At 37.8% G+C, this 26,504-nt stretch overlaps 1 protein-coding gene across 3 annotated transcripts in view; it reads left to right on the top strand.

The window, feature by feature from the left end:
- Window positions 1-26,504, top strand: part of LOC119536466 (L-lactate dehydrogenase C chain) — a 138,277-nt gene that overhangs the window by 37,953 nt on the left and 73,820 nt on the right. For all 3 annotated transcript variants that reach the window (XM_037839273.1, XM_037839272.1, XM_037839271.1), the window contains 3 exons: window positions 4,716-4,889; window positions 7,933-8,050; window positions 26,221-26,344. In XM_037839273.1, the coding sequence (XP_037695201.1) occupies window positions 4,716-4,889; window positions 7,933-8,050; window positions 26,221-26,344 (416 nt within the window). The remainder of the gene's footprint in view (window positions 1-4,715; window positions 4,890-7,932; window positions 8,051-26,220; window positions 26,345-26,504) is intronic.

Genomic DNA, 26,504 nt, shown 5'->3' with positions numbered 1-26,504 from the left:
TCTAAAATTACTTTGGATAATCTGTTTCATTTGCATTTCCCAATGATTTCTATACAAAGACATACTGGGTTTTTAAAAAATATATATATATTTTTAAAATTCTGTTTTATTGAGATATATTCACATATCATACAGTCATCCGTAGTGTACAATCAACTGTTCACAGTATCATCATATAGTTGTGTATTCATAACCCCAATCTATTTTTTGAACATTTTCCTTATACCAGGAAAAGCAAGAATAAGAATAAAAAATAAAAGTAAAAAAGAACACCCAAATCATCCCCCCACCCTATTTTTCACCTAGTTTTTGTCCCCATTTTTCTACTCATCCATCCATACAATGGTTAAAGGGAGTGTGATCCACAAGGCTTTCACAATCATACTGTCACCTCTTGTAAGCTACAATGCCATACAATCATCTTTAAGAGTCAAGGCTACTGGGTTGCAGTTTGATAGTTTCGGGTATTCACTTCTAGTTATTCCAATGCATTAAAACCTAAAAAAAGATTATCTATGTAGTGCGTAAGAATGTCCACCAGAGTGACCTCTCAACTCCATTTGGAATCTCAGCCACCGAAGCTTTCATTTCACTTCATTTCGTTTCATTTCACATCCCCCTTTTGGTCAAGAAGATAGATGTTCTCAATTCCAGGATGCCAAGTCCAGATTCATCCTTGGGAGTCATATCCTGCATTGCCTGGAGATTTACACCCCTGAGAGTCAGATCCCACATAGGGGAGAGGGCAGTGAGTTCACCTGCTGAGTTTGCTTAGTTAGAGAGAGAGGGCCACATTTGAGCAACAAAGAGTCACTCAGGGGGAGTTTCTCAGGCACAACTACAAGTAGGTTTAGCCTCTCCTTTGCAGTAATGAGTTTCATAAGGGCAAACCCCGAGATAGAGGGCTTGGTACACCAAACTGCCAGTCCTCAGTGTTTGTGAGAACATCAGCAACAATCCAGATGAGGAAACCCAACACCTCAGCATCTTCCCCAGCAACTCAGAGAGGCCCCGCATATATATTTTTATTCTCTGCCCAAATTGCTTTGGGATGTGTTGCTATTTCACACTAACCTATACAAACCTACCCAGTCTCACTTCCTATTCAAAGTTCCATGTAATTATGGTATTTGGACAAACTGTATGAGTTAAATTGTTTAGGAAATATAGATCCTGCACCAATTAAACATCTGTTACCTTGGTCTCACATGGAAGTTGAAGTTTTAAAACAGTCACATACTGAGGTTTTGATTGGGATTGTGTTAGAGCTATAGATATACTGGAGTGGGTTGCCATATCAACAGTATTGAGTCTTCTAATCCCTGAATGTGGTATATCTTCCATTTATTTATGTTTCTTTATTTTATTTTAGCAATGTTTCATAATTTTCAGGGTATAGGTCTTGCACAAATTTTGTTAAATTATCCCTAAGAATTTCATAATTTTGGTGATATTATGGAAGGAGTTGGTCTTTAAATTTCTTTTTCCAGTTGTCCATTGTTAATATTTAGAAATACTGTTGGTTTTTATGTATTGAGCTTGTATCCTGAAACATTTCTGAATTCACTTACTAATTCCAGTAGTTTTCTTTAAATTCTTTAGCATTTTGTATGTACTTATCGTGTCATCTGCAAATAAAATTTTACTAGTTTTAGTTCTTCTTCCCAATTTCTTTATATATTTTTTTCTTTCCTTATTGCACTGGCTAGGACCTTCAATAAAATGTTGAATATAAGGAGTGATGAGAGGCAAATCTGGATGGCCTTGGAGGCTCCCTTCCTGCCTCCTTTTGTAGCTTAATAGAGAGCTGGATCAGCTGGACTGAGCCAACATGTGGAGAGATAGCAAGGACTTTAGGAGATAACATCATTCCTGTCATTCAAAGTTGTTTCTGGTGCTTTTGGTATGCAGAACTTGGCTCTGGAAATGCATACTCTTTAGCACTATTGTGGACCCAAATATCCCTTGGTAGATGTCATGTTACGTAGAGAAACTAGGTATTCCTTAGGCACCACCCCTAAGCCTACCTGTAAATATATAATATATTATGGGGATGGGGCTCATTGTTGCTCTTGGGGAGTTCTCAGGAGAGCATCCAACTTGCCATCCCAGGGAGTTTCCATTCCACTGAAATCTTGGCTATTGTGTATAAAGAAGATCTATGCCCAGCCTATTCTTCGGAATAATGAGAATTCAGTGTACAAAATGTGCATTATTACTTCTTTGCTTATAAGTTTTTCCCTAATGAATGCTATTTGTGTCTATGCTGTGTGGTGCTACTGGTATGTGTCCATGTCTCCTTTGCACAACAAATGTTAAGATGGACATACTTGCTTCATTCCTCATCTTCAAGGGAGGGCATTCAGTCTTTGATCATTGAGTATGATATTTGCTGTGGCTTTTTTTTTCCATAAAAATCCTTTAACAAATTGAAGAAGTTCCCTCCTCTTCATAGTTCGCTGATTCTTTTTCTTAAAATCCATTGAATGGGTGTTGAATGCTTTTTCTGCATTTATTGACCTTTTTAACATTATGTAACCTTCTTTGTCTCTGGCAACAATTTTTGTGTTAAAGTCTATTTTTTATTGTGACAAAATACATACAGCATAAAATTTACCATTTTAACCATTTTTAAAGTGTACAATTCAGTGGCATTAATTAGTTCACAATATTGTGCAACCATGACCACTATATAGTTCCAGAACTTTTTCATCACTCCAAATAGTAACCCCTTACCTATTAAGCAGTTATTCCCCATGTTCCCTCTATCCACCTCCTAGCAACCACTAATCTGATTTCTGTCTCTATGAATTTGCCTATTCTGGAAATTTCATATAAATGGGATCATACAATATGTGGCCTTTTGTATCTGGCTTCTTAGCATAATATTTTCAAGGTTCTCCCATGTTGTACCATATATCAGAACTTTGTTCCTTTTTATGGTTGAGTAATATTCCATTGTATGTATATACTACGTATTGTTTTTCCATTCATTTACTGATGTACACTTGGGCTGCTTCCACTTTTTGGCTTTTGTGAATAATACTGCTATGCACATTGATGTACAAGATTTTGTTTGGAGACTTGTTTTCATTTCTTTTGGGTATAGACCTAGGAAAGCAATTACAAAGCTACAATAATCAAAACCATGTGGTACTGGCATAAGGGTAAATAGATGGAACAATGGAATAGAATAGAGAGCCCAGAAATAAACCGTCACATCTATGGTCAATTGATTTTCTAAAAGGGTTACAGGAGCACTTAGTGAAGAAAGACAAGTCTGTTCAACTAATGGTGGTGGTAGGAAAATTGGATATCCACTTGGAAAAGGATGAAGTTGGACTTTTACCTTATACCATATATAAAAAATAATTCAAAGTGGATCAGAGAACTAAATTTAAGAGCTAAAACTCTAAAACTCTTAGGAAACCTTTATGACCTTGGATTTGGCAATGGTTTCTTAAATATGACATCAAAAGCACAGGCAACAACAAAAAAGTAGATAAATTAGACGTCATAAAAATTTAAAACTTTTATGCATCAAAGGACACTATACCTACAGTGAAAGTCAACCCACAGAATGTGAGAAAGTATTTGCAAATCATATATCTGATAAGGGTTTAATATCCAAAATATATAAGGAAATCCTACAACTCAACAACAAAAAGACAAACAACCCAATTTAAAAATGGGCAAAGGACCAGAATATTCATTTCTTGAAAGAAGATATACAAACGGCCAAAAAGCACATGAAAAGGTGCCCAGCATCATTAATTATTAGTGAAATGCAAATCAAAACCACAATGAGGTATCATTCATATTTATTAGGATGGCTATAATAATAAAAAAAGGAAAATAAGAGTTGGCAAATATGTGGAGAAATTGGAACTCTTGTACATTGCTGATGGGAATGTAAAATAGTACACCTACTAAGAAAACAGTTTGGAACTTCCTCAAAAAGTTAAGTGCAGAATTACCATATGAGCCAGAAATTCCCCTTCTAGGTATATACCCCAAAGTATTGAAAACAGAGACTCAAATAGATATTTGTATACCAAAGTTCATAGTATTATTCACAATAGCCAAATGGTGGAAGCAACCCAAGTGTCCAACAGATGAATGGATAAACAAAATATGGTATATACATACAATGGAATATCATTCAGCCATAAAATGGAATGAAATTCTGATATGTTCAACAACATGGATGGACCTTGAAAACATGCTGAGTGAAATAAGCCAGACACAGAGGTTAAATATTGTGTAATTCCACTTACGTGAAACATCTAGAATAGGCAAATTCATGCAGACTACAATAGATCAGAATTTACCATGGGCTGAGGGAAGAGAGAATGGGGAGTTACTGGTTAACAGGTCCAGAGATTCTGTTTGGGGTGATGAAAGTGTTTTGGAACTAGATAGTAGTAGTTAGTGATGGCTGCACAATATTATGAGTGTAATTAATGCCACTGAATTGTATACTTAAGAATGATTAAAATGACAAATTTTATGTTACATATATTTTGCCACAATAAAACTATTATAAAACAAAAAAATGGGAGCAATTATCTGTATCTGTTACTTTGTTTCACTTTGAATGCTGAAGTTAATCTGTATTTTTATCCAAGACAATTGATCTCTCTATTAAGAAAAGCAAACTGTAGAATAAAGAAGTTACTATGCATCTTTTTGTAACTAGAAATTTTCCTTCCTAGTGGATATTTTGACTTACGTGGTCTGGAAGCTAAGTGGCCTACCCCCCAGTCGTGTAATTGGAAGTGGCTGTAATCTAGATTCTGCCCGTTTCCGTTTCCTAATTGGGGAGAAGTTGGGTGTTCATCCCACTAGCTGTCATGCTTGGATTATTGGAGAACATGGTGATTCTAGTGGTAAGTATAAACCTATTATCATCATGTAACCATCCTTCTTATCTCAAATAATGCTTATTTTCTTTAAACTCTATTTTTTTCCTGATATCACATGGTTGTATAGCTTTCATTTTGTTGGTATTTCCCTGGTGTATATTTTTGTATTCCTTTACTCTCAACCTTTTTGTGTCATTGATTTAACTACTGATCATAAAATAGCATATAAGACATATAGCTGTTTTAAAAGTCATTCTATTTCTCTTCCTTATCTGGAGCACTTTCATTAATTGTGTATTTTTAACAGCTTTATTAATATATATTCACAAACTGTAAAATTTACTCATTTAAAGTATTCAAATTCAGTGGTTTGTAGTATATCCACAAAATTGTGCAACTATCCCCACAATCTAATTATAAAACATTTCATTACCCCCAAAAGAAACCCCATACCATTAACAATCACTCCTCACCCCCCACTCCCCGAACCCCAGGTAACCACAGATTTACTTCTGTCTTTATAGATTTGTCTATTCTGGACTTTTCATGTAAATGAAATCACAAAATATGCATGAAGACTTACATTTTAAATGTTAACTTAAGCCCATACCTACCTCTTTCTTTTCTGAAAGTTCTACTACAAAGTAAGAACTTTATACTTCTAACAGTGTTCCCTAATTATGTCATGTATATATAAATCTTCTTTCCCCTAGTGATAAACCATTTGGGAATAGGGATCAATTGTTCATTCATTCAATCATTGATACAATTATTCATTACATTCACTGAGCCCTTCTCTTTTGTTTATATTTTAAGGGTCACAGTATATAACTACTTTTGATTTGACTTGGACAAATACTTTTTAACCAGTAACTTAATTTGACCCTTTTGGCTTGTGTTATTGTCCTAACCCAACCTTTCCTCCTGAGGGTCATTAAAAATAATTTCCCTGTTCTCACAAAAACTGGGGACTGATGGCTTGACACACTGAGCCCTCTGTCTCAGGGCTTGCCCCTATGAACTTGTTGCTGCAAGGGAGAGGCTAAACCTGCTTATAATTGTGCCTGAGAGTCTCTTTGTTGCTCATGTGGCCCTCTCTCTCTAACTAAGCCTCCTTGGTAGATGATCTCGCTGCCCTCCTCACTATGTGGGACTATTGCTGACAGGGCGATGCAGGAATGAGACACGGACGCAAAGCTAAGAATTAAGGGAGCAGGGGGCCCACTTGCATCTCGTGCTAAGTGGACGACAATGCAGCCTTGCTCCAGCTATTTATTTCAGAAGATCAGGTGTATATGCTAAAGGTGCTCAGGTGGGGGAGAGCCCACCAGATACTTATGTTTACATCAGGTGCATACAATCTAGGTTTAAGACAATGGTAGTCACAAGACACACATCTTTACAGGGCGGGCCTGCATGGCCTTCTATGCAGGCCTGCAGCTCAGCGTTCTAAGCCACCACCCCAGATATGCCTCAGGCAACATGGAAGACTCAGTTCCCCACATGGGACCTGACTCCCAGGGGTGTAAATCTCCCTGTCAACACAGGATATGAGTCCCAGGGATGAATCTGGACCCAGCATCGTGGGATTGGGAACATCTTCTTGACCGAATGGGGGATGCGAAATGAAATGAAATAAAGCTTCAGTGGTTGAGAGATTTCTAATAGAGTTGAGAGTTCACTCTGGTGGACATTCTTACGCACTATATAGACAACACTTTTCAGGTTTTATTGTATTGGAAGAGCTAGAAGTAAATATCTGAAACTACCAAACTCCAACCCAGTAGCCTTGACTCTTGAAGATGATAGTATAACAATGTAAATTACAAGGGGTGACAGTGTGATTGTGAAAACCCTGTGGATCACACTCCCTTTATCAAGTGTATGGATGGATGAGTAGATAAATGGGGACAAAAACTAAATGAAAAATAGGGTGGGATGGGGGGGATGATTTGGGTGTTCTTTTTTTATTTTCATTTTTTATTCTTATTTTGATTCTTTCTGGTATAAGGAAAATGTTCAAAAATAGATTGGGGTGATGACTGCACAACTATATGATGGTGCTCTAAACAGTTGATTGTACACCATGGATGATTGTATGGTATGTGAATATATCTCAATAAAACTGAATTAAAAAATAATTTTCCTAGATATAATTTTATTTCTGACATATAGTAAGTCTTATAATTTTAGTTTTAGAAAAACAATATATTCTGATTACTATTATAATTTGTATTCTATTAAGCATGGTTTTTCTTTGCTGCTTTTCTCCTTTTCTGCTTTCTATTGGATCAATTAAACTTTAACTTCTTCTACTACTTTGGGATTATACACTCATTTTGCAAATTGTTACCTATAAATTTTTACCATTTGTACTTGAAGACAATTAGTGTGTTTACTCTTCTTTGGAATAATACAAAGACCCTGCAATGCTTTAAATTTGCCACCTTTCATATATATATAATTATTGACTACTTTTTTGGTTCCTTCCTTTTTTTATGCCCCCCAAACTCATTGTAATTATTATTGTTTAAATAGTCAATACTTGTTTATTTATCTACATATTTGCCAACTTATTTGCTTATCTTTATTTCCTGTATCTAACGCCTTCCTCTGGATTTAATTTCTTTCTTCATTAGGTTTATGCTCTCAGTGTTGTTTATATGAAGATGTTTTTATTTCCCCTCATTCTTGAATAGCAGTTTAAGCAGATACAAAATTCTATATTGAGTTATTCCCCCTCAGCACTTTGTTGCTGTTGAAAGTATAATACTTTGTTGTTTTTTTCTCTCTTGTTGTTTATAAAATTTTATTTTTGTTTATCATTACTTTTCTTTGTGGATTCTGTATTGTTTATCTTCCTTAAAATGCTTCATGCACCACACAATTATAACTATATTCCATTACATATATTTTTAAATTTTATTTCTTACATTTCTCTATTTTGTCCACTTGAATCTTATTTTTATGTGGTGTAGGGTAGTAACCTACCTTTATAAAAAAGACCAGTAAACTCAATTGATTCAATACTGGGGAGAAAAATTCATCAGTGATGTATCTTTTTTAGTGCCTTTATGGAGTGGGGTGAATATTGCTGGTGTTGCTCTGAAGGCTCTGCACCCTAAATTAGGAACTGATTCAGACACTGAAAAGTGGAAAGATGTCCATAAACAAGTTATTGAAAGGTAACAGCACTCATTCACTTTCTTAATGCCTTCACAATCAGTCCTAAGAACAAATTTCACAGACAATAAGTCTGTAGTTGATCTTTGTGAGAAAAATAACTTTAGGCCTTTGAATATCTCCAAATTCAGGCTTACTTTATATATAACTTTCTTTGGGGCATTGTTCAAAAATGAAAGTACTTATTTCATTAGCACTAATGTGCCTTTGAGAGGTGATATACCATAGTGATGACAAGCCTGAACTTTGGAGTCAGAATGCTCAAGTTTGAAATCTGGCCTCAGCCTTTGTGAGTTACTTATCATATCAGTTTCCTCATCTTTAAAATGGGAATAATAATTGAATCTACCTTAGGAGTCTGTTATGAAGAATAAATGAGTTAGTGCAAAACGCTTAGAACAGTGCCTGGAAATTATCAAGTGCTCATCATTATGATCTGATAATAAGAAATATAATAAGAAATCTGATAATAAGAAAAATATGAATTTTTCTTTTTGAACATTTTATTTTGAAAAAAAATTCAAAATTTTAGGAACGTTGCAAAGATAATACAAAAACAATACAAAAAACTCTAATATACCAACTACACAAATACCCAGATTTACCACTTTTAATATTTTCCCATGTGAGTTTTGGTGATTGACTTTTCCTTTCAGTGAAGCAATCTGTTGGAATTTTTGTCTGGGAATGCACTGAATCTGTAATCACTTTGGGTAGTATTGATAGTTTAACAATATTAAGTCTTCCAATCCATGAATGTGGGATGTTTTTCCATTTATTTGAGTCTTCATTAACTATTTTCCTCAGTGTTTCTTGTTTTCTGTGTACAAGTCTTTACCTCCTTGGTTAAATTTATTCCTAGTTATTTTATTCTTTTTTGATATTGTAAATGGAATTGTTTTCTTTATTTCCTTTTTGGATTGTTCATTGCTGGTGTATAGGAACACCGCTGAGTTTTGCATGTTGATCTTGTACACCTCTCCCATCCTGTGCCTGTTTGGATATATTATGTCCCCCTGAAAGTCATGTTTTAATCCAATCTAGTGGGATATTTGGATTAGGTTATTTCTATGGATATGTGACTCACCCAACTGTGGGTAATACCTCTTGAATGAATTTCCATGAATATTTGACCCCACCCATTCGTGGTAGGTTTCCATTATTTCACTGTACTTCTTAAGAAAGCTCCAGGCCCAGACACTGCTGACACTGATGCTTAGATTTGCTTACTGATGCTTTGAGATGCTAGCCCAAAGTTTGCTCCAGAGAAGCAAAGAGGACAAAATGGCTCAAGAGCAGTTGAGAGAGACTTTTGGAGAGATGCTTAAAGATGCTTAGAGATACTTGGAGTTGTGGACAGAAGGATGTTTGGAGATGCTAAGATAAGGATGCAAAGAAGCAGAGAGAAGAGCTGAAACACAACTTGGGACCAGCAGATGCCAGCCACATGCCTTCTCAACTGACAGAGGTGTTCCAGACACCATCAGCTGTTCTTCAGTGAAGGTATCCCATTTTTGATGCCATAGTTTGGACACTTTTATGGCCTTAGGACTGTAATTTTGTGACCAAATAAGTCCTTTTTATAAAAGCCGATCCATTTCTGGTATTTTGTATAATGGCAGCATTAGCAAACTGGAACACACCCCAACCCCCACTTCGCTGCATTCATTTTTCAGCTGTAGTAGCTTTTTTTTTTTTTTTTTTTTTTGAGAAGAAATAGTTTCTTTTTATTGAGGTTAAATTCACTTAACATAAAATTCACCATTTTAACTATTTTAAAGTATGTGATTCAGTTTTTTTCCAGCACATTCTTAATGTTGTATAACCATCACTATCTAGTTATAGAACATTTTCATCACTCCAAAAAGAAACCCCATACCCATCAAGCAGTCATTCTGCAGTACCCCTTTCCCCAGCCCCTGACAACTACTAATCTGCTTTTAGTGACTATAGATTTGCCTATTCTGGACAGGCCATATAAATGGACTCCTACAATGTGTGGCCTTCTGTAGCTAGTTTCTTTCACATAACATGATGTTTTCAAGGTACCAAGTTGTAGCATGTATCAGTAAATCATTCCTATTTATGGCAGAATAATATCCCTTTGTATGGATATGCCATATTTTGTTTACCCATTCATTAGTTAATGGACATCTTGGTTGTTTCTACTTTCTGGCTATTGTGAAAATTGCTGCTGTAAATATTTGTGTACAACTTTGTTTTCAGTTCTCCTGGGTATATATTTCAGATTGGAATTAATTAGTCATGGTGTTTAATAATCCTTTTAATTATGCTGCTGGACTAAGTTTCCTGGCATTTTGCAAAAAATTTTTGAATGTGTACTTGTTAGGGACACTGGTCTGTAGTTGTCCTTTCTAGTGCTGTTGTTGGTATTAGGGTAATATGGACCTTACAGAACAAGTTAGGAAACATACCATGCTCTATTTTTTAACAGAGTTTGAGAAAGACTGATGTTTTTTATGATAGATTTACCAGCTGTACCAATTTGTATATATTATGTCCCCCAGAAAAAGCCATGTTCTTTGATACAATCTTGTGGGGGCAGACATATTAGTGGGGATTAAGTTGGAATGTTTGTATTAGGTTGTTTCCATGGAAATGTGCTCCACCCAGCTGAGGGTTATAACTCTGATTACATAGTTTCCATGGAGGTGTGGCCCCACGCATTCAGCATGGGCCTTGATTAGTTTGCTAGAGCACTGTATAAGCTCAGACAGAAGGAGCAAGCTTGCTACAGCCAAGAGGGACACTTTGAAAAAAAAACAGAAGCTGAGAGACTAGCTGCAGATGAGAGACAGTTTGAAGATGGCCGTTGAAAGTAGACTCTTGCTCCGGGGAAGCTAAGAGGACAGACACCCCAAGAACAACTAAGAGTGACATTTTTGAGGAGCTGCAGCCTAGGGAGGAATATCCTGGGACAAAGTCATTTTGAAACCAGAACTTTGGAGCAGACACCAGCCATGTTCCTTCCCAGCTAACAGAGGTTTTTGGGATGCCATTGGCCATCCTCCAGTGAAGGTACCCAATTGTTGATGCCTTACCTTGGACACTTTATGGCCTTGTGACTGTGACTGTGTAACCAAATAAACCCCCTTTTATAAAAGCCAATCGATTTCTGGTGTTTTGCATTCCAGCAGCATTAGCAAACTAGAACAGATTTTGGTACCAGAGAAGTGGGGTGCTGTTGCTGCTGAGTTTGCAAATACCAAACAAATTGGAATGGCTTTTTAAATGGATAAGGGGAAGATTCTGAAAGAGTTCTGAGGAGCTCTATAGAAAAGCCTAAATTGTTTTGAAGAGACTGCTGGTGGAAGTATGGACTCTAAATATACTTCTGATGAGGACTTGAGCAGAAATGATGAATGGGTTGTTGCAAACTGGAAGAAAGGCAATCCTTGTTTTAAAGCGGCAAAGAATTTGGCAAAATTGAGTCATAGTATCAGATGGAAGGAAAAACTTGAAAGTGACAACCTGGAATATCTAGCTGATGAGATCTCCAAGAAAAATATAGAAGAAGTAGCCTGGCTTCTACTTGAAGCTTATAGTAAAATGTGACAGGACAGAGATAAACTCAGAACTGAACTCTTGGGTACAAAGAAACCAGAAACTGATAATTCGGAGTATTCTGGGCTTCCAAAAAGTGAGACCCCAGAAGCTATAGCCCAACGTGAGGATTTAACCAAACATGGAGCCCAGCCGCCATTTCAGTACAAGACAGGATTGATGATGGAATTATCCAGAAAGGATTTGTGGAAAGTCCTATTGTCTGACAGCTTTGACCCCTGTGTGCTTCATGGGAAGCCAACAGAATTTTTGCGAGATCTTTATAGATGGAGCCGCTGCTGGTCTGGACTAGAGGGGACAGACAAGGAACAAATATAAGGAAAAATTTCTTCAAAGACAGAGCCATGGAGGCTGAGGTCTGGAGTCAAGAGGCCTCAGGCTGGGAGGGCAGAGTGGCCCACACGCATGGAAAGGGTGAGTTTGCCCTGGAGGTCGAGGGTGGGCCTTTCACCTCAATGTTCAGGAAAGGTGTTGCCACATCAGGCCTCAAAGAGGGTGGAGCACATTCCCAGAGGACTGTGGAGAACCTGGCCACCACCCCACTGTTCTGAAGGGGTTGAGCATGTGCTCTGGAGATAGAAGAGAATCCGGGTGTTGCCCCAATGTTTGAGGAGGGTGGGGCCGAGCAGGTGGTCTCCCCAATGTGTGGATATGTTGGAACCCTCATCCCAGCGTTTGGAGAAGAAAGGGCTGCCACAAAGGCCCTTAGGAAGGGTTAGACTCCCACTCTCTCAAGCCCCAAGGATGCAACATCATTCTGTAAATGACTCTCAGACTTTGAAATCTAATGGAGTTTGCCCTGTGGGTTTTAGGAACTGTTTTGGTCCCTTAAACCCTGCTTTCCTATTAGTTTCTCCTTATGGCAATGGGAGTGTTTATCCTGTGAATGTCCATCCTTTGTATATTGGCAGTACATAACTTGTTCTAAGTTTCACAGGTCCACAGCTAGAGGGTAATTATGCTTTAGGACAGACCACGCCTGTAACTGATTCTGATGGGATCTTGTACTTAACTATTGTTACTGAAATGATTTAAGTTTTTGTGATATTGCAAAGGGATGAATGTATTTTGTATATGGAAAGATCATGTTTTTCTGGGGTCCAGGGGGTGGAATGTACCAATTTGTTATATATTATGTCCCCCAGAAAAAGCCATGTTCTTTGATGCAATCTTGTGGGGGCAGACATATTAGTGGGGATTAAGTTGGAATGTTGGTATTAGGTTGTTTCTATGGAAATGTGTCCCACCAAACTGTGGGTGATAACTCTGATTGTATACTTTCCATGGAGGTGTGGCCCACCCATTCAGCGTGGGCCTTGATTAGTTTACTAGAGCACTATATAAGCCCAGACAGAAGGAGTGAGCTTGCTACAGCCAAGTGGGACGTTTTGAAGAAAGCACAGAAGCTGAGAGAGTAGCTGCAGATGAGAGACAGTTTGAAGATGGCCGTTGAGAGTAGACTCTTGCTCCAGAGAAGCTAAGAGAGGACAAACACTCCAAGAGCAACTAAGAGTCACAATTTTGAGGAGCTGCAGCCTGGAGAGGAATATCCTGGGAGAAAGCCATTTTGAAACCAGAACTTTGGAGCAAACGCCAGCCACGTTCCTTCCCAGCTAACAGAGATTTTTGGGATGCCATTGGCCATCCTCCAGTGATGGTACCCAATTGTTGATGCATTACTTTGGACACTTTATGGCCTTGTGACTGTGACTGTGTAACCAAATAACCCCCCTTTATAAAAGCCAATCCATTTCTGGTGTTTTGCATTCTGGCAGTATTAGCAAACTAGAACACCAGTGAAGCTATCTAGTTCTACTTTTTTGTTATTGGAAGGTTTTTGATTATGTTATAGGCCTTTTCAAATTTTCTAATTCCTCTTGAGTCAGTTTTAACAGTTTGTTTCCAGGATTTTATCCATTTCATCTAGGTTATCTAATTTGGTGGCATAAAATTGTTTGTAGCATTTTCTGTTTTTGGGGGGGTGGGGTACTACTTTTGGTAAGGGCATGGCATGCTGTGGCCAATTGAGATGTCTAGCTGGAGCTTGCATAAGAGAAACCTCCAGGATAGTTTCTCAACTCTATTTGGAATCTCTCAGCTACTTTTTTTTCCCACTTTGGGTCAAGTAGGCATTTTCAGTCCCTCACTGCGAGGCCCAGGCTCATTCCTGGGAATCATGTCCCAGGGAGATTCATTCCCTGGGAGTCATGTTCCTCATGGAGGGTGGTGGTGGTGGTTAATAAATTTATTTGCTGAGTTGGGCTTAGAGAGAGAAAGGCCACATCTGAGCAACAGAGAGGTTTCCTGGAGGCACTTCTTAAGCATAATTATAGGAGGGCTCAGCTTCCTATTTACAATCCTGAATTTCACAAGTGCGAGTCTCACATCAAGGGCTTGATTTATTAAACAGTGGGTTCCTAACTTGAGTTAATGTATATTCTATCCCACGATAAACGGTCAGTTTCTTATGTTATCTTCACTTAGTTGTACAATCATCATCACTTTCAACTTTAAACATTTATCATAATACATCCCAGAGCTCTTACCAGCTGCTAATTATTCATCCCTAGTATTAGTGTAGAGTTGGTAAGATATTCCTTTTAAATATAGTCATTAATACCTAACGGGTAGTTTTTCCATACCACTATGTTGTTAACCCTCTGCAGCAGTGTCATACCTTATAAGTATACCATGCTAACGCTTTTTTAGGTTTGTGGTGCTACTCTGTGGGTTACTTACCTTTAAATAACGATTTACGAACTTGTTCACCTTAAATGCATCACTGATACTTATGGTCCCATTAACGAATCATAGTCACTCCTGACCATACCATTAAGATCATCCTCATTGTCACACCTGTACATATTAGATTATTGTTCCCCCTTCACTACATTCTAACTATGTGTAGGCCCCCTATATTCTACATTTTAAGACACTTATTTTACATTTTTCACAGAGTTCACATTAGTGGTAACATACAATATCTCTCCTTTTGTGTCTGGCTTATTTCACTCAGCATTATGTCTTCAGGGTTCACCCATGTTGTCGTATGTTTCATGACCTTGTTCCTTCTTACTGCCATGTAGTATTCCATCGTGTGAACATACCTATTTTGTTTATCCACTCATCTGTTTAAGGACATTTGGATTGTCTCTATTTCTTGGCAATTATGAACAATGCCACTATGAACAACAGTGTGGAAATATCTGTTTGTGTCACTGTTCTCAGATCTTCTGGGTATATACTGAGAAGTAAAATTGCTAGATCATAGGGTAAATCATTATCTAGTTTTCTGAGGAACCGCCAAACTGTCCTCCAGAGTGTCTGTACCATTATACAGTCCCACCAGTGATGAATGACAGTTCAAATTTCTGTACATCCTCTCCAGCATTTGTAGTTTTATGTTTGTTTAATGGCAGCTATTCTAATTGGTGTGAGATGATATCTCATTGTGGTCTGCATCTCCCTAACAGCTAGTGAAGATGAACATTTTTTCATATGTTTTTTAGCCATTTGTATTTCCTCTTCAGAGAAATGCTTTTCATATCTTTTTCCCATGTTATAATCGGGCTGTTTGTACTATTGTCTGTTCAGTTGTAAGATTTCTTTATATATGCAAGATATCAGTCTCTTATCAGATACATGGTTTCCAAATATTTTTTCCCATCTAGTTGGCTGCCTCTTTAGCTTTTTGACAAATTCCTTTGAGGCATAGAAGCTTTTAAGTTTGAGGAGTTCCCATTTATCTGTTTTTTCTTTTCTTGCTTGTGCTTTGGGTGTAAGGTCTAAGAAGCAATCTCCTAATGCTAGGTCTTGAAGATGTTTCCCAACATTATCTTCTAGGAGTTTTATGGTACTGTCTCTTATATTGAGGTCTTTAATCCACTTTGAGTTAATTTTTGTGTAGGGTGTGAGGTAGGGGTGCTCTTTCATTCTTTTGGATATGGATATCCAGTTCTCCGAGCCCCATTTGTTGAAGAGACTGTTCTGTCCTAGTTCAGTGGATTTGGGGGCCTTATCAAAAATCAGTCGACTGTAGATCTAGGGGTCTATTTTTGAATTCTCAATTCAATTCCATTGATCAGTATGTCTATCTTTGTGCCAGTACCATGCTGTTTTGACTACTGTGGCTTTATAGTAAGCTTCAAAGTCAGGAAGTGTAAGTCTTCCCACTTCGTTTTTCTTTTTTGGAATGTTTTTAGCCCTTCAAGGCATCTTTCCCTTCCAAATATATTTGATGACTAGCTTCTCCAATTGTGCAAAGTAGTTTGTTTGAATTTTGATTGGAATTGGATTGAATCTGTAGATCAGTTTCGGTATGATTGACATCTTAATGATTTTAGCCTTCCTATCCATGAACATGGAATATTTTTCCATTTCTTTAGGTCCCCTTCTATTTCTTTTAGTATAGTTATGTAATTTTCTGTGTAGAGGTTTTTTACATCCTTGGTTAAATTTATTCCTAGGTTCTTGATTTTTTTAGTTGCTATTGAGAGTGGAGTCTTTTTCTTGAGTGACTCTCCAGTTAGGTCATTTCTAGTGCATAGGAACATTATGACTTCTGTGCATTAATCTTGTATCCTGCCACTTTGCTAAATTTGTTTATTAGCTCAAGTACCTGTGTCATCAATTTCTCAGGGTATTCTAAATAAAAGATCATATCTTCTGCAAATAATGACAGTTTTACTTCTTCCTTTCCAATTTGGAGGCATTTTACTTCTTTGTCTTGCTGGATTGATCTGGCTAGAACTTCAAGCACAATGCTGAATAATATTGGTGACAATGGACATCCTTGTCTCATCCCTGATCTTAGAGGGAAGGCTTTTTGTCTCTCACCCTTGAATACTATGCTAGCTGTGGGTTTTTCATATATGCCCTTTATCATGTTGAGGAAGTTTCCTTCAGTTCCTACCTTTTCAACTGTTTTTATCAAAAAGGGATGCTGAAATTTGTTGACTGCTTCTCAGCATCTATTGAGATGATTGTTTGATTTTTCCCTTTTAATTTGTTAATGTGGTGTGTTAAATTGACTGATTTGCTTATGTTGAACCATCCTTGCATGCCTGGAATGAACCCCACTTGGTCTTTGTGCTGATTTGGATGTATTGTGTCCCCCAAAATGACATGTTCTTTGATGCAGTCCTGTGGGGGCAGACATATTAGTGTTGATTAGGTTGGAACCTATTGATTGAGTGTTTTCATGGAGATGTGACTAAATGAACTGTGAGCAAGAACTTTTATTGGATAATTTCCATGGAGTTGTTACCCCACCCATTCAGGGTGGGTCTGAATTAAATCACTGGAGCCATATAAAAGAGCTGACAAAGAGAAGGGACCATGTGGAGGTCCAATCAGTGCACCTATTTTCTTTGTGCAATGGGGACTGCCAGGCCTGTGGGTGGGGGGTTGTTCTAGTTTGCTAATGCTGCCAGAATGCAAACCACCAGAGATAGATCGGCTTTTATAAAAGAGGGTTTATTTGGTTACACAGTTACAGTCTTAAGGCCATAAAATTTCCAAGGTAACACATCAGCAATTGGGTACCTTCACTGGATGATGGCCAGTGGTGTCCAGAAAACCTCTGTTAGCTGGAAAGGCACGTGGCTGGTGTCTGCTCCAAAGCTCTGATTTCAAAATGGCTTTCTCCCAGGTTGTTCCTCTCTAGGCTGCAGTTTATCAAAAATGTCAGTCTTCATTGCTCTTGGGGTATTTGTCCTCTCTTAGCTTCTCTGGAGCAAGAGTCTACTTTCAATGGCTGTCTTCAAACTGTCTCTCATCCGCAGCTACTCTCTCAGCTTTCTGTGCATTGTTCAAAGTGTCTCTCTTGGCTGTAGCTCCTCTACAAAATGTCACTCTCAGCTGCACTGAGTTCCTGCTGTTTGTCCGCTCATTTATATGGCTCCAGTGATTTACTTTAGACCCACCCTGAATGGGTGGGGTAACACCTCCATGGAATCATCCAATCAGAGTCATCACCCACAGTTGTGTGTGGCGCATCTCCATGGGAACACTCAAAGAATTACAGTCTAATCAACACTGATACATCTGCCCACACAAGATTACATCAAAGATAATGGCATTTTGGGGGACATAATACATCGAACTGGCACAGGGGTGTACCCTGTGTAGTTTGTCAGGGAGTCCCCTCCAGGACACAGTGGTCCAGGTCATTCCTGGGCTGTGGGTTGAGTACCCTGGGGCTGCAGACCTGTGCATCTCACCCTCCTGCTCTGATTCCCCACAGTACCTCTCTACTGTGGGCCCATGAGTCCCTGGGATTTCGGGAGGGCTCCTGGCACTTCCATGCGGCACCCATGCTTCTAGGGTCTGCACATTGCAGGCTTCTATACAGGAAGAGTAGGCGCTGTCACAAGCCTGCTGAATCCCGAATTCCCTCAAGGAGTTTCTTTGCCACCGGGCTGTGAAGGACTGTCTCCCAGCCAGCTGCAAAGATGGCTGCTCAGGACATGGAAACTACCCCCTACGGGGATTGTCTGCCTGCTCCAAAGGCAGACCCTGGCATGGGGGTTTTTGGCTGCAGGTCTGTGAATGGATATCACCCATGCCAGGTACTGCTGGGGGTGTGGAAGGGCACTCCCCACCGTGCTTGACTGTGGCTGCAGCTGTCTGTTCCCCATTGGTTTTTTCCATAGTATTCTCTTATATTCCTTTATTATTCCTGTCAATGTTGGTAGTAATGTTCCTACTTTATTGCTGATTTTAGTCATTTGGGTGTCCTTTTGTTCTTCGTCAGTATAGCTGAAAGTTTGCCAATTTTGTTGATCTTTCCAAAGAACAATTTTTGCTTTCATTGATTCTGTTTTCCTATTTCACTTATCTTCTAAACTTTATTTCCTTCCTTCTGCTGGCTTTGGGTTTGCTCTTCTTTTCTGGTTCCTCAAGGTGGAAGGTCAGGTTATTGATTTGAAATTATTATTCTTTAGTGTAGGCATACCTACAATTTTCCCTGAGCATTGCTTTTGCTTCATTCCATTAGTTTTGGTCTGTTTTGTTTTCATTTCCGTTAGTCTGCAAGCATTTGCTAACTTCTTTGATGCACTGCTGAAGAGTATATTTTTTTTAACTTCCATGTATTTGTCAGTTTTCTTTCTGTTGATTTCTAATTTCATACCATTGTAGTGTCAGATAATACTTTGTATGATTTCAGTCTTTTAAAATTTATTGACACATTTTGTGGCCTGACATGGTCTGTCTAGAATGTCTCATGTGCACTTGAGAAGAATGTGTATTCTGCTGTGGTTGGATGGAGCATTCTATCTTATATCTAGCTTCTTTGTATGTTACTCAAATCTTCTACTTCTTGGTTGGGGTTTTGAAGTCTCCAAATACAATTGTTATTTTCCCCTTAACCTACCATTTTTGCTTCATATGTGTTGAGAGTTGTATCTTCTTGATGGATTGACCCTTTTATCAATATATAATGTCTTTCTTTATCTTTTATAGCAATTTTTGCCTTAAGGTCTATATTGTGTGATCTTAGTACAGCAGCCACTCCAATTCTCTTTTGGTTATTGTTTGCATGAAATATATTTTTTCATTCTTTCACTTTCATCACATTTGTTTCTTTGGTTCTAAACTGAGTCTCTTGTACACAGAAGTAGTTGACTCACAGTTTCCTTAATCTGTTCTGCCAATTGCTGCCTTTTAACTGACTTACATCTAATGTAATTACTGATAAGGAAGGAGTTACGCTGCCATTTTCTATCTGTTTTCTAAGTCATAATTTTGTCTCTCAGTTCCTCCATTGCTGCCTTCCCAGTTTATTCAAAAACTGCTCCTATATAGATCTGTTACCCACCCCACCTGTTATTGTTACAAATTACATCTTTATATGTTTTACATCTGCTGATGTTGATTTATCATTTTATGTAGCTATCTTTTAAATAATAGAGGAAAAATGAAGTACTGACCAGAAATTCATTTTAATGCAATTTTATTGAGATATATTCACATAACATGCAACCCTTCAAAGTGTACAATCAATTGTTCATAGTATCATCATATAGTTGTGCATTCATCACCACAATCAATCTTTGAACATTTTCATTACTTTAAAAAATGAAATAAAAATTAAAATAAAAAGAACATCCAAATGACCAGAAATACATTTATGCTGACTTTTATATTTATGTATATAGCTAACTTTACCAGTGTATTTTATTTCTTCTACTCAGGCTACTCTCCAGTGTACTTTGACTTCAGGCTGAAGGACTCCTTTTAGCATTTTTTGGAGGGCAGGTTTACTAGCAACAAACACTCTCAATTTTTGTTGATCTTGGAATATGTTAAATTCTCCTTCATTTTTGAATGATAATCTTGCTGGATATACTATTCTTGGTTACAGTTGTTTTCTTTTAAACTTTTGAATATGCCACTCCACTGCCTGTTGGCCTTCATAGTTTCTGGTGAGAAATCAGTGGTTAATCTTATTGAGGATCCCTTGTACATAACAAGACAGTTCTCTCTTGTTGCTCTCAGAATTCTGCTTATCTTTGACTTAAGACAGTTTGATTATAATATGTCTCAGAGTAGATCTCTTTGAGTTTATCCTATTTGGGGTTCATTGAGCTTCTAGGATGTGTGGATTCATGTCTTTCATCAAATTTGGGAAATTTTCAACCATTATTTCTTTAAATATTTTTTCAGACCTGCTCTCTCATCCTTCGCCTTCTGGGACTCCTATTATATGTATGTTGGTATGCTTGATGGTATACCACAAATTTCTTAGGCTCTGTTCATTTTTCTCCATTCTTTTTTCATTCTTAGATTGGGTAATCTCAGTGCATTTAAACTCAGGTTTGTTCATCTGTTTTTTTGTTGGCTCAAATTTGTTGATCTTATTTGGTGAATTAATGCTTTCTATTAGTGCTTTGTATATGTTCACCAGTTCTACTGTGTGTGATTTCAACTCTTTGGAGAAGTCTCTTAGCATTTCTCTGATTTCCTCTATCTGATTTTCCAATATTTGAGCATATTTACAATGGTAGAGCATTCACTACTGGAGATGCCTTGTTCTGATGCCTGGGGTTTTGCTGGGGGGGGGGGGTGTTCTATTTTCTTTTTTTTTTCTTCCAGTGAATAGCCCATACTTGACTGTCTAACTGCCTCATAATTCTTTGTTGAAAACTGGACCTTCCAAACATTACAAATGTATCAAACTCTGTAATCAGAGTCTTCCCACTCCTCAGTTTGCTCTTGTTGCCTGTTGTGCTGGCTGTTGTTTGTTTAGTGACTTTTCTGAACTATCATTGTAAAGTTTGTATTCTTTGTTTTGTGTGGCCACTAAAGTCTCTGTTTGGTTAGCTTAATGGTCAGCTAGGGGGTTGACAATTTTCTTAAAAACACCTGGAACTAAAAAAACAACAGCAACAGCAACAATAAAAACCTCCCAGTCTTTGCTGGTGTCCTCCATGTGTGTTTGGGCACCCCTTCAATACTTAGCTGGGCAGTTTACAGTCCTTCCTTAGCCTTCACTTGCTGCTTGCAGAGTTGAAGGTCAGTCAAAGGTGAGGACTTAGGACCTTCTCAGGTCTTTTCTAAGGATGTGCTCCACTCTGGGGATGCATATGGCCTTTTAGATTCACAGTAGTTAAGTGGGGAGCTTTTAAAAGCCCTTATTCTTCAAAGTTTTTAAATCCCTAACCTTTCTTCCCAGACTTTTTGGTGACTACTGTTTGCCTCAACTGCTATTCCTTGTCCCAGGTGGCAGTGGTGAATACATTTGCTTTTAAATATTTTTGAAAAATGCCTCACAGGCAGTCACCTCTGTCTTGGAAGAGTTTGCAGTCAGGTGAAATAAATGCAACCTCTTTGCATGACTCCTTCAAGGTGCCACAGCAAAGGTCAAAATAACCAACCACAATTCTTTGAGAAGTCTTCTCTGCTCCATCTGGAATCCACACTGGGAATGTGGGTACTGTCTTCAAGACTGCTGCCATATTCTCAAATGCTGATGAGTGTGCTCATGGAAGCCCTCAGTCTGCCACTGGGTCAGGTGCACCACATCCAGCATGGGGCAGGCACCCAGGCCTTGGTTCCAGCTCTGCAGGGCCAGCATCTCGCTTCCTTGAGGGCAGCTTCTTAGGGCCTGGAGCACCTATGACTGGCCTCAAGCAGGCCCCTCAACAAGACTAGACCAAAACAGGAACGCTGGCACCTGACTTTCATGCAAATGAAAGGAGCGGCAACTGGAAGGAGCAAATGGGTCCAGCAGGCAGTGGTAGCTCTCTTATAGATTTTTTTCTAGATTTTCTTTAGATAGTTTCATGTCATCTGAGAATAGAGATAATTTTACTTCTACCTTTCCAATTTGGGTGCCTTTTGTTTCTTTTTCTTGTCTAACTGCTCTGGCTAGAACTTGCAGTACAGTATTGAATAGCATTGGTGAAAGTGAGCATTATTGTGTTGTTCCTGTTCTTAAGGGGAAAGCTTTCAGTCTGTCACTATGGACTGTGTTGTTAGCTTTGAGGTTCTCATATTTGTCCTTTATCATGTTGAGGAAATTTCCCTGTATTCCTAGTTTTATGAGTGGTTTTATTAAAAAAGAATGCCATTTTGTCAAATGCCTTTTCTGTGCCAATTGAGATGGTCATGTGTTTTTTCCTTCATTCTGTTAATGTTTTGTGTTGTTTTAACTGATTTTTAAATGTTGAACCATGCTCACAGTCCTGGGATAAATCACACTTGGTCATGGTATATGAGACTTTTAATGTGCTTTTCAATTTATTGAGACTTGTTTTGTGATCGATCATAAGATAGCCTAGAGAATGATCCATTGTACTTGAGAATAATGTGTAACGTGCTTTTGTTGGAGGAACTGTTCTATATATGCCTTTTAAATCTAGTTGGTTTATAGTATTGTTCAAGTCCTCTATTTCCTTATTAAACCTTTATCTAGATGTTCTATCCATTGTTGAATGTGATATATTGAAGTCTCCTACTATTAATATAGAATATCTGTTTCTTCCTTCAAATTTGTCAAGGTTTGCTTCATGTATCTTGGCACTTTGTTGTTAGTAATATGTAATTATAACTGTTATATATTCTTGATAAATTGACCCTTTAATCAATATATAGTGTCCTTCCTTGGCCCTTGTAATGGTTTTTAACTCAAAGCCTATTTTCTCTGATATTATTATAGCAACCCAAGCTCTCTTTCGGTTACTGATTGTATGGAATATTTTTTCCATCCTCTCACTTTCAACCTACTTGCATCTTTGAATTTAAGGCAAGTCCCATGTAAACAGCATATAGCGCATTATGCTTTTTTACCCATTCTGTAAATCTCTGCCTTTTAACTGGAGAGTTTAATCTATTCACATTTAAAGTAGCTATTATTAATGTAGGACTTCCTTCTGCCATTTTACTCTTTAGTTTTTATATATCTTATACCTTTTTTGTTCCTCAGTTCTTTCATTACTGCTTACTTTTGTATTTAGTTGATATTTTGTAATGAACCATTCTCATTTCCTCTGAGTATTTTTTTCAGATGTTTTCTTTGTGATAGTTCACACAATGTTCTTATACCTTTCATCCCCCCACCTTTATATTTTTCTTGTCACAGATTAGATCTTTATACACTGTGTATCAAAACTTAGATTTGTCACTGTGTCTTAATGCATTTGCATTTTAGATCCTGTAAGAAATAAAAAGTGGATTTATAAACCAAAAATAGAATCATACTGGCATATATGTTTACCCAAGTCATTTCCTTTACCAGAGATACGTATTTCTTTATGTGGCTTTGACCTGCTAAGCATCCTTTCTTTTCCTCCTGAAGAACTCTTTGAGCATTTCTTATAAGGAAAGTCTACTGGCGACCAACTCAGTTTTGTGTCTTAATCTTTTCCTCAATTTTTTTCCTGTTAGAGAACATTTGCCCTTTAATTTTTGTTTAAAATCAGTTTCTTTAAATATTTTAGTTACAAGTTCTGAATAGTGAAGACAGAATAATAGATGCTGCAGGCACTCAGTCTTGGATCCCATCCTCTTTCCCCTCCCCTCATCCCTGCTTTAAATTAACAGCCCCTTGGCTTCAAGTGTCAGCAGCCACAGGCTTGGATGTGGCTGAACACAAAGCAATGATGCCCATTTGCTTTTCCTAACAAGATCTGTGTATTTAACAGTGCTCCAAGGAATTCCAGTGATTGTGCCTAGATCCAATGGGCAGTACCTTAGAGATGACACCAGCCATGTCAGCACTGTGTACCAGCATCTTGGAGCTAGTTTCCACAACAATCCTTCCTCCCCCAGATCTGTATTCTGCAGAAGAAGAGTTGCTAAGTCTCTGTTCCTTAAGGGCCATATGCAGGCAGAAACAGAACTGCTTCTTAAGTCCACACACTTATACCAACTTGAATTTAAACACTCAAACCAATCTGAGCCAGTCCATAGGAAACGTGTCCCCTGTTCCCACCCCCAATCTCCCTCATTTTGGAAAGGCTGTTTTGCTGGATATAGAATTCTTGGTTGGCATTTTTTTAAATTTCAGCACTTTAAATATCACTCACTGCCTTCTTGCCTCTGTGGTTACTGATAAGAAATAAGGACTTAATCTTATTGAGACTTATATAAATTGTGTTGACACATTGCTTCTCTGCGTGGCTTTCAAGATTCTCTCTGTCTTTTGGCATGCAATAATTTTGGCATGATTATTATGTGTTTTGGTGGGGGTCTCTTTGAGTTTATCCTGTTGGAGTTTGTTGAACTTCTTAGCTTTGTATATCATGTCTTTCCTTATTTTGGGTAATTTTCAGCCATTATTTCTTTGAATAATATTTTTGTTCCTCTTTTTCTTATTCTAATTGTAGTTTCATAATGCATGTATTGGTGTACTTGATGGACTCCCACAGGTCTCTTAGGCTCTGTTCACTTTTCTTCATTATTTTTCCTTTCTGCCCCTTAAACTGGATAACTCAATTTCCTACCTCATGTTCACTGATTCTTTCTTCAGCCAGCTCCATTCAGCTGTTGAACACCTCTAGGGAATTTTTAATTTTGGTTATTGTGGTCTTTAACTCCACTATTTCTGTTTGGTTCCCCTTTATAATTTCTGTCTCTTTATTTAAATTCTCATTTTGTTAATATAGCATTTTCTTGATTTCCTTTAGTTCTTTAAGTATATTTAAGACAGTTTTTAAAAGTCTTTGTCTAGTATGTCCAAAGTCTAGGCTTTGTCATTGATGGTTTCTGACTCAATATTTTTTTTCTTTGAATGGACCATAATTTCCTGTTTCTTTGTATGCCTTTTAAGTTTTTCTTGCATATTGGGTGTTTTTGTATTTTATTGTTTCAACTCTGGAGTTTGTTCACTGATTTTTCTATTCCTTAAGCTTGTATCCAGCTATTGGTATGGCAGTGATGTTTTTGAATGCAAGGAGCTAACACAAGAAGAAGATGAAGATGAAGAAGGAGGAGAGGGAGGAGGTGGAAGAGTTGGAGAAGATCACAATGATAAATGAAGGGGGGGAATGGGAAAAATGGAAAGAACATATCTTTCCTAGTATTTGTGGATTGACTCTGCATGTATGCTCTCCTTCAGAGCATAGCCAGCCTTACAGTGAACCTAAAAACAGACCAAGGGAAAAGCATAGGATCTTCTGTGGTATTTTTTAGCATTCCTCTTGCCCTGAGAATGTGCACATAGCCTTATGAATTTTTTCATTTACATCTGAAACTGTAGCTGCCCCTCTTCACCCAGGAAATTCAGTGTTTCCTCCTAGTCTTGGGTGCTCTATTTTATGACTTAAAGATTGTAATCCTTTGTCCTAGGCAGTTGCAGGTTGATGGATTTCTTCCAGCATTTTAGCTTCCTGAAAGCCACTTCTACATCCAAGCAAGTTCTATGACAGACTAGATAGAGATGAGCATCCTGGTTCGGACTTTCAAGCTGGAAACAGATGAAATGGAACAGACAAACATTCACTCCAATATGTGAAAAGGGTTACTCTATTCCTTCCAGAAATAGGACAAGGGACCTAGGAGCATGGACTAGTTCTGCACCAAGGAGGGAAGGGCAAGCAAAGGCATCACAAGGTTTTCCTACCATTTTAAGTTGCCTTTTTCTTGATTCAGTGTTTGCCCAATTATTCCAACCCTTTAACTGTTTTCTGGAGCTCTGAGAAAGATGGTTCTGTCAGTTTTTGCTTATTGTTCAATAAATCTGTGGGACGATGGAACCCTGGAGCATCTCACATCACCATTTTGTTGACATCACTCTCCTGATTATTTTCAAGGTGATCAGATTCTATGTTTGGATATTAAGCAACAAACACAATATTTAAAACTAGTTCCATATTAAGTGGCACATATGTTCTTATATTCTGCCTTTATACCTTTGTGATAAAAGAAGGGTGAATTAGTTCTTATTCAAAGTGAATGATGAAATTATATAAATATTATGGATATTTGCATTGCCTATTCACAATTTCTAGGTGAAATCTCTGATAAAATTTTAGTAGAATGGCACTGACATGTAGATTGCAGAAAAATCAATGCTTGAAGAGTGTTATATCTTCTCTGAGTTGACTTCTCATGAATTTGATTTCCTTATTTTCTACTACTATAGTGCCTATGAAATCATCAAGCTGAAGGGGTATACCTCCTGGGCTATTGGATTGTCTGTGGTAGATCTGGTAGGATCAATTTTGAAAAATCTTCGGAGAGTGCATCCAGTTTCCACTTTGGTTAAGGTAGGATTAAATTAATATCTTCATCATTCTTTCCTTTAATATTTATTGAGTGCTTATTATGTGCCAGGCATTGTGCAAGGTATTGAGAATTCTGTATGTTATAAAAAGATTGCTGTGGCTATGATGGAGATATTTGAAGGAGACAGAGTAGAGGTGAAGA

This window comes from Choloepus didactylus, chromosome 6, assembly GCF_015220235.1.
Source record: "Choloepus didactylus isolate mChoDid1 chromosome 6, mChoDid1.pri, whole genome shotgun sequence".
NCBI classification, from domain to species: domain Eukaryota; kingdom Metazoa; phylum Chordata; class Mammalia; order Pilosa; family Megalonychidae; genus Choloepus; species Choloepus didactylus.
This window is presented reverse-complemented; position numbering and strand designations above follow the sequence as displayed.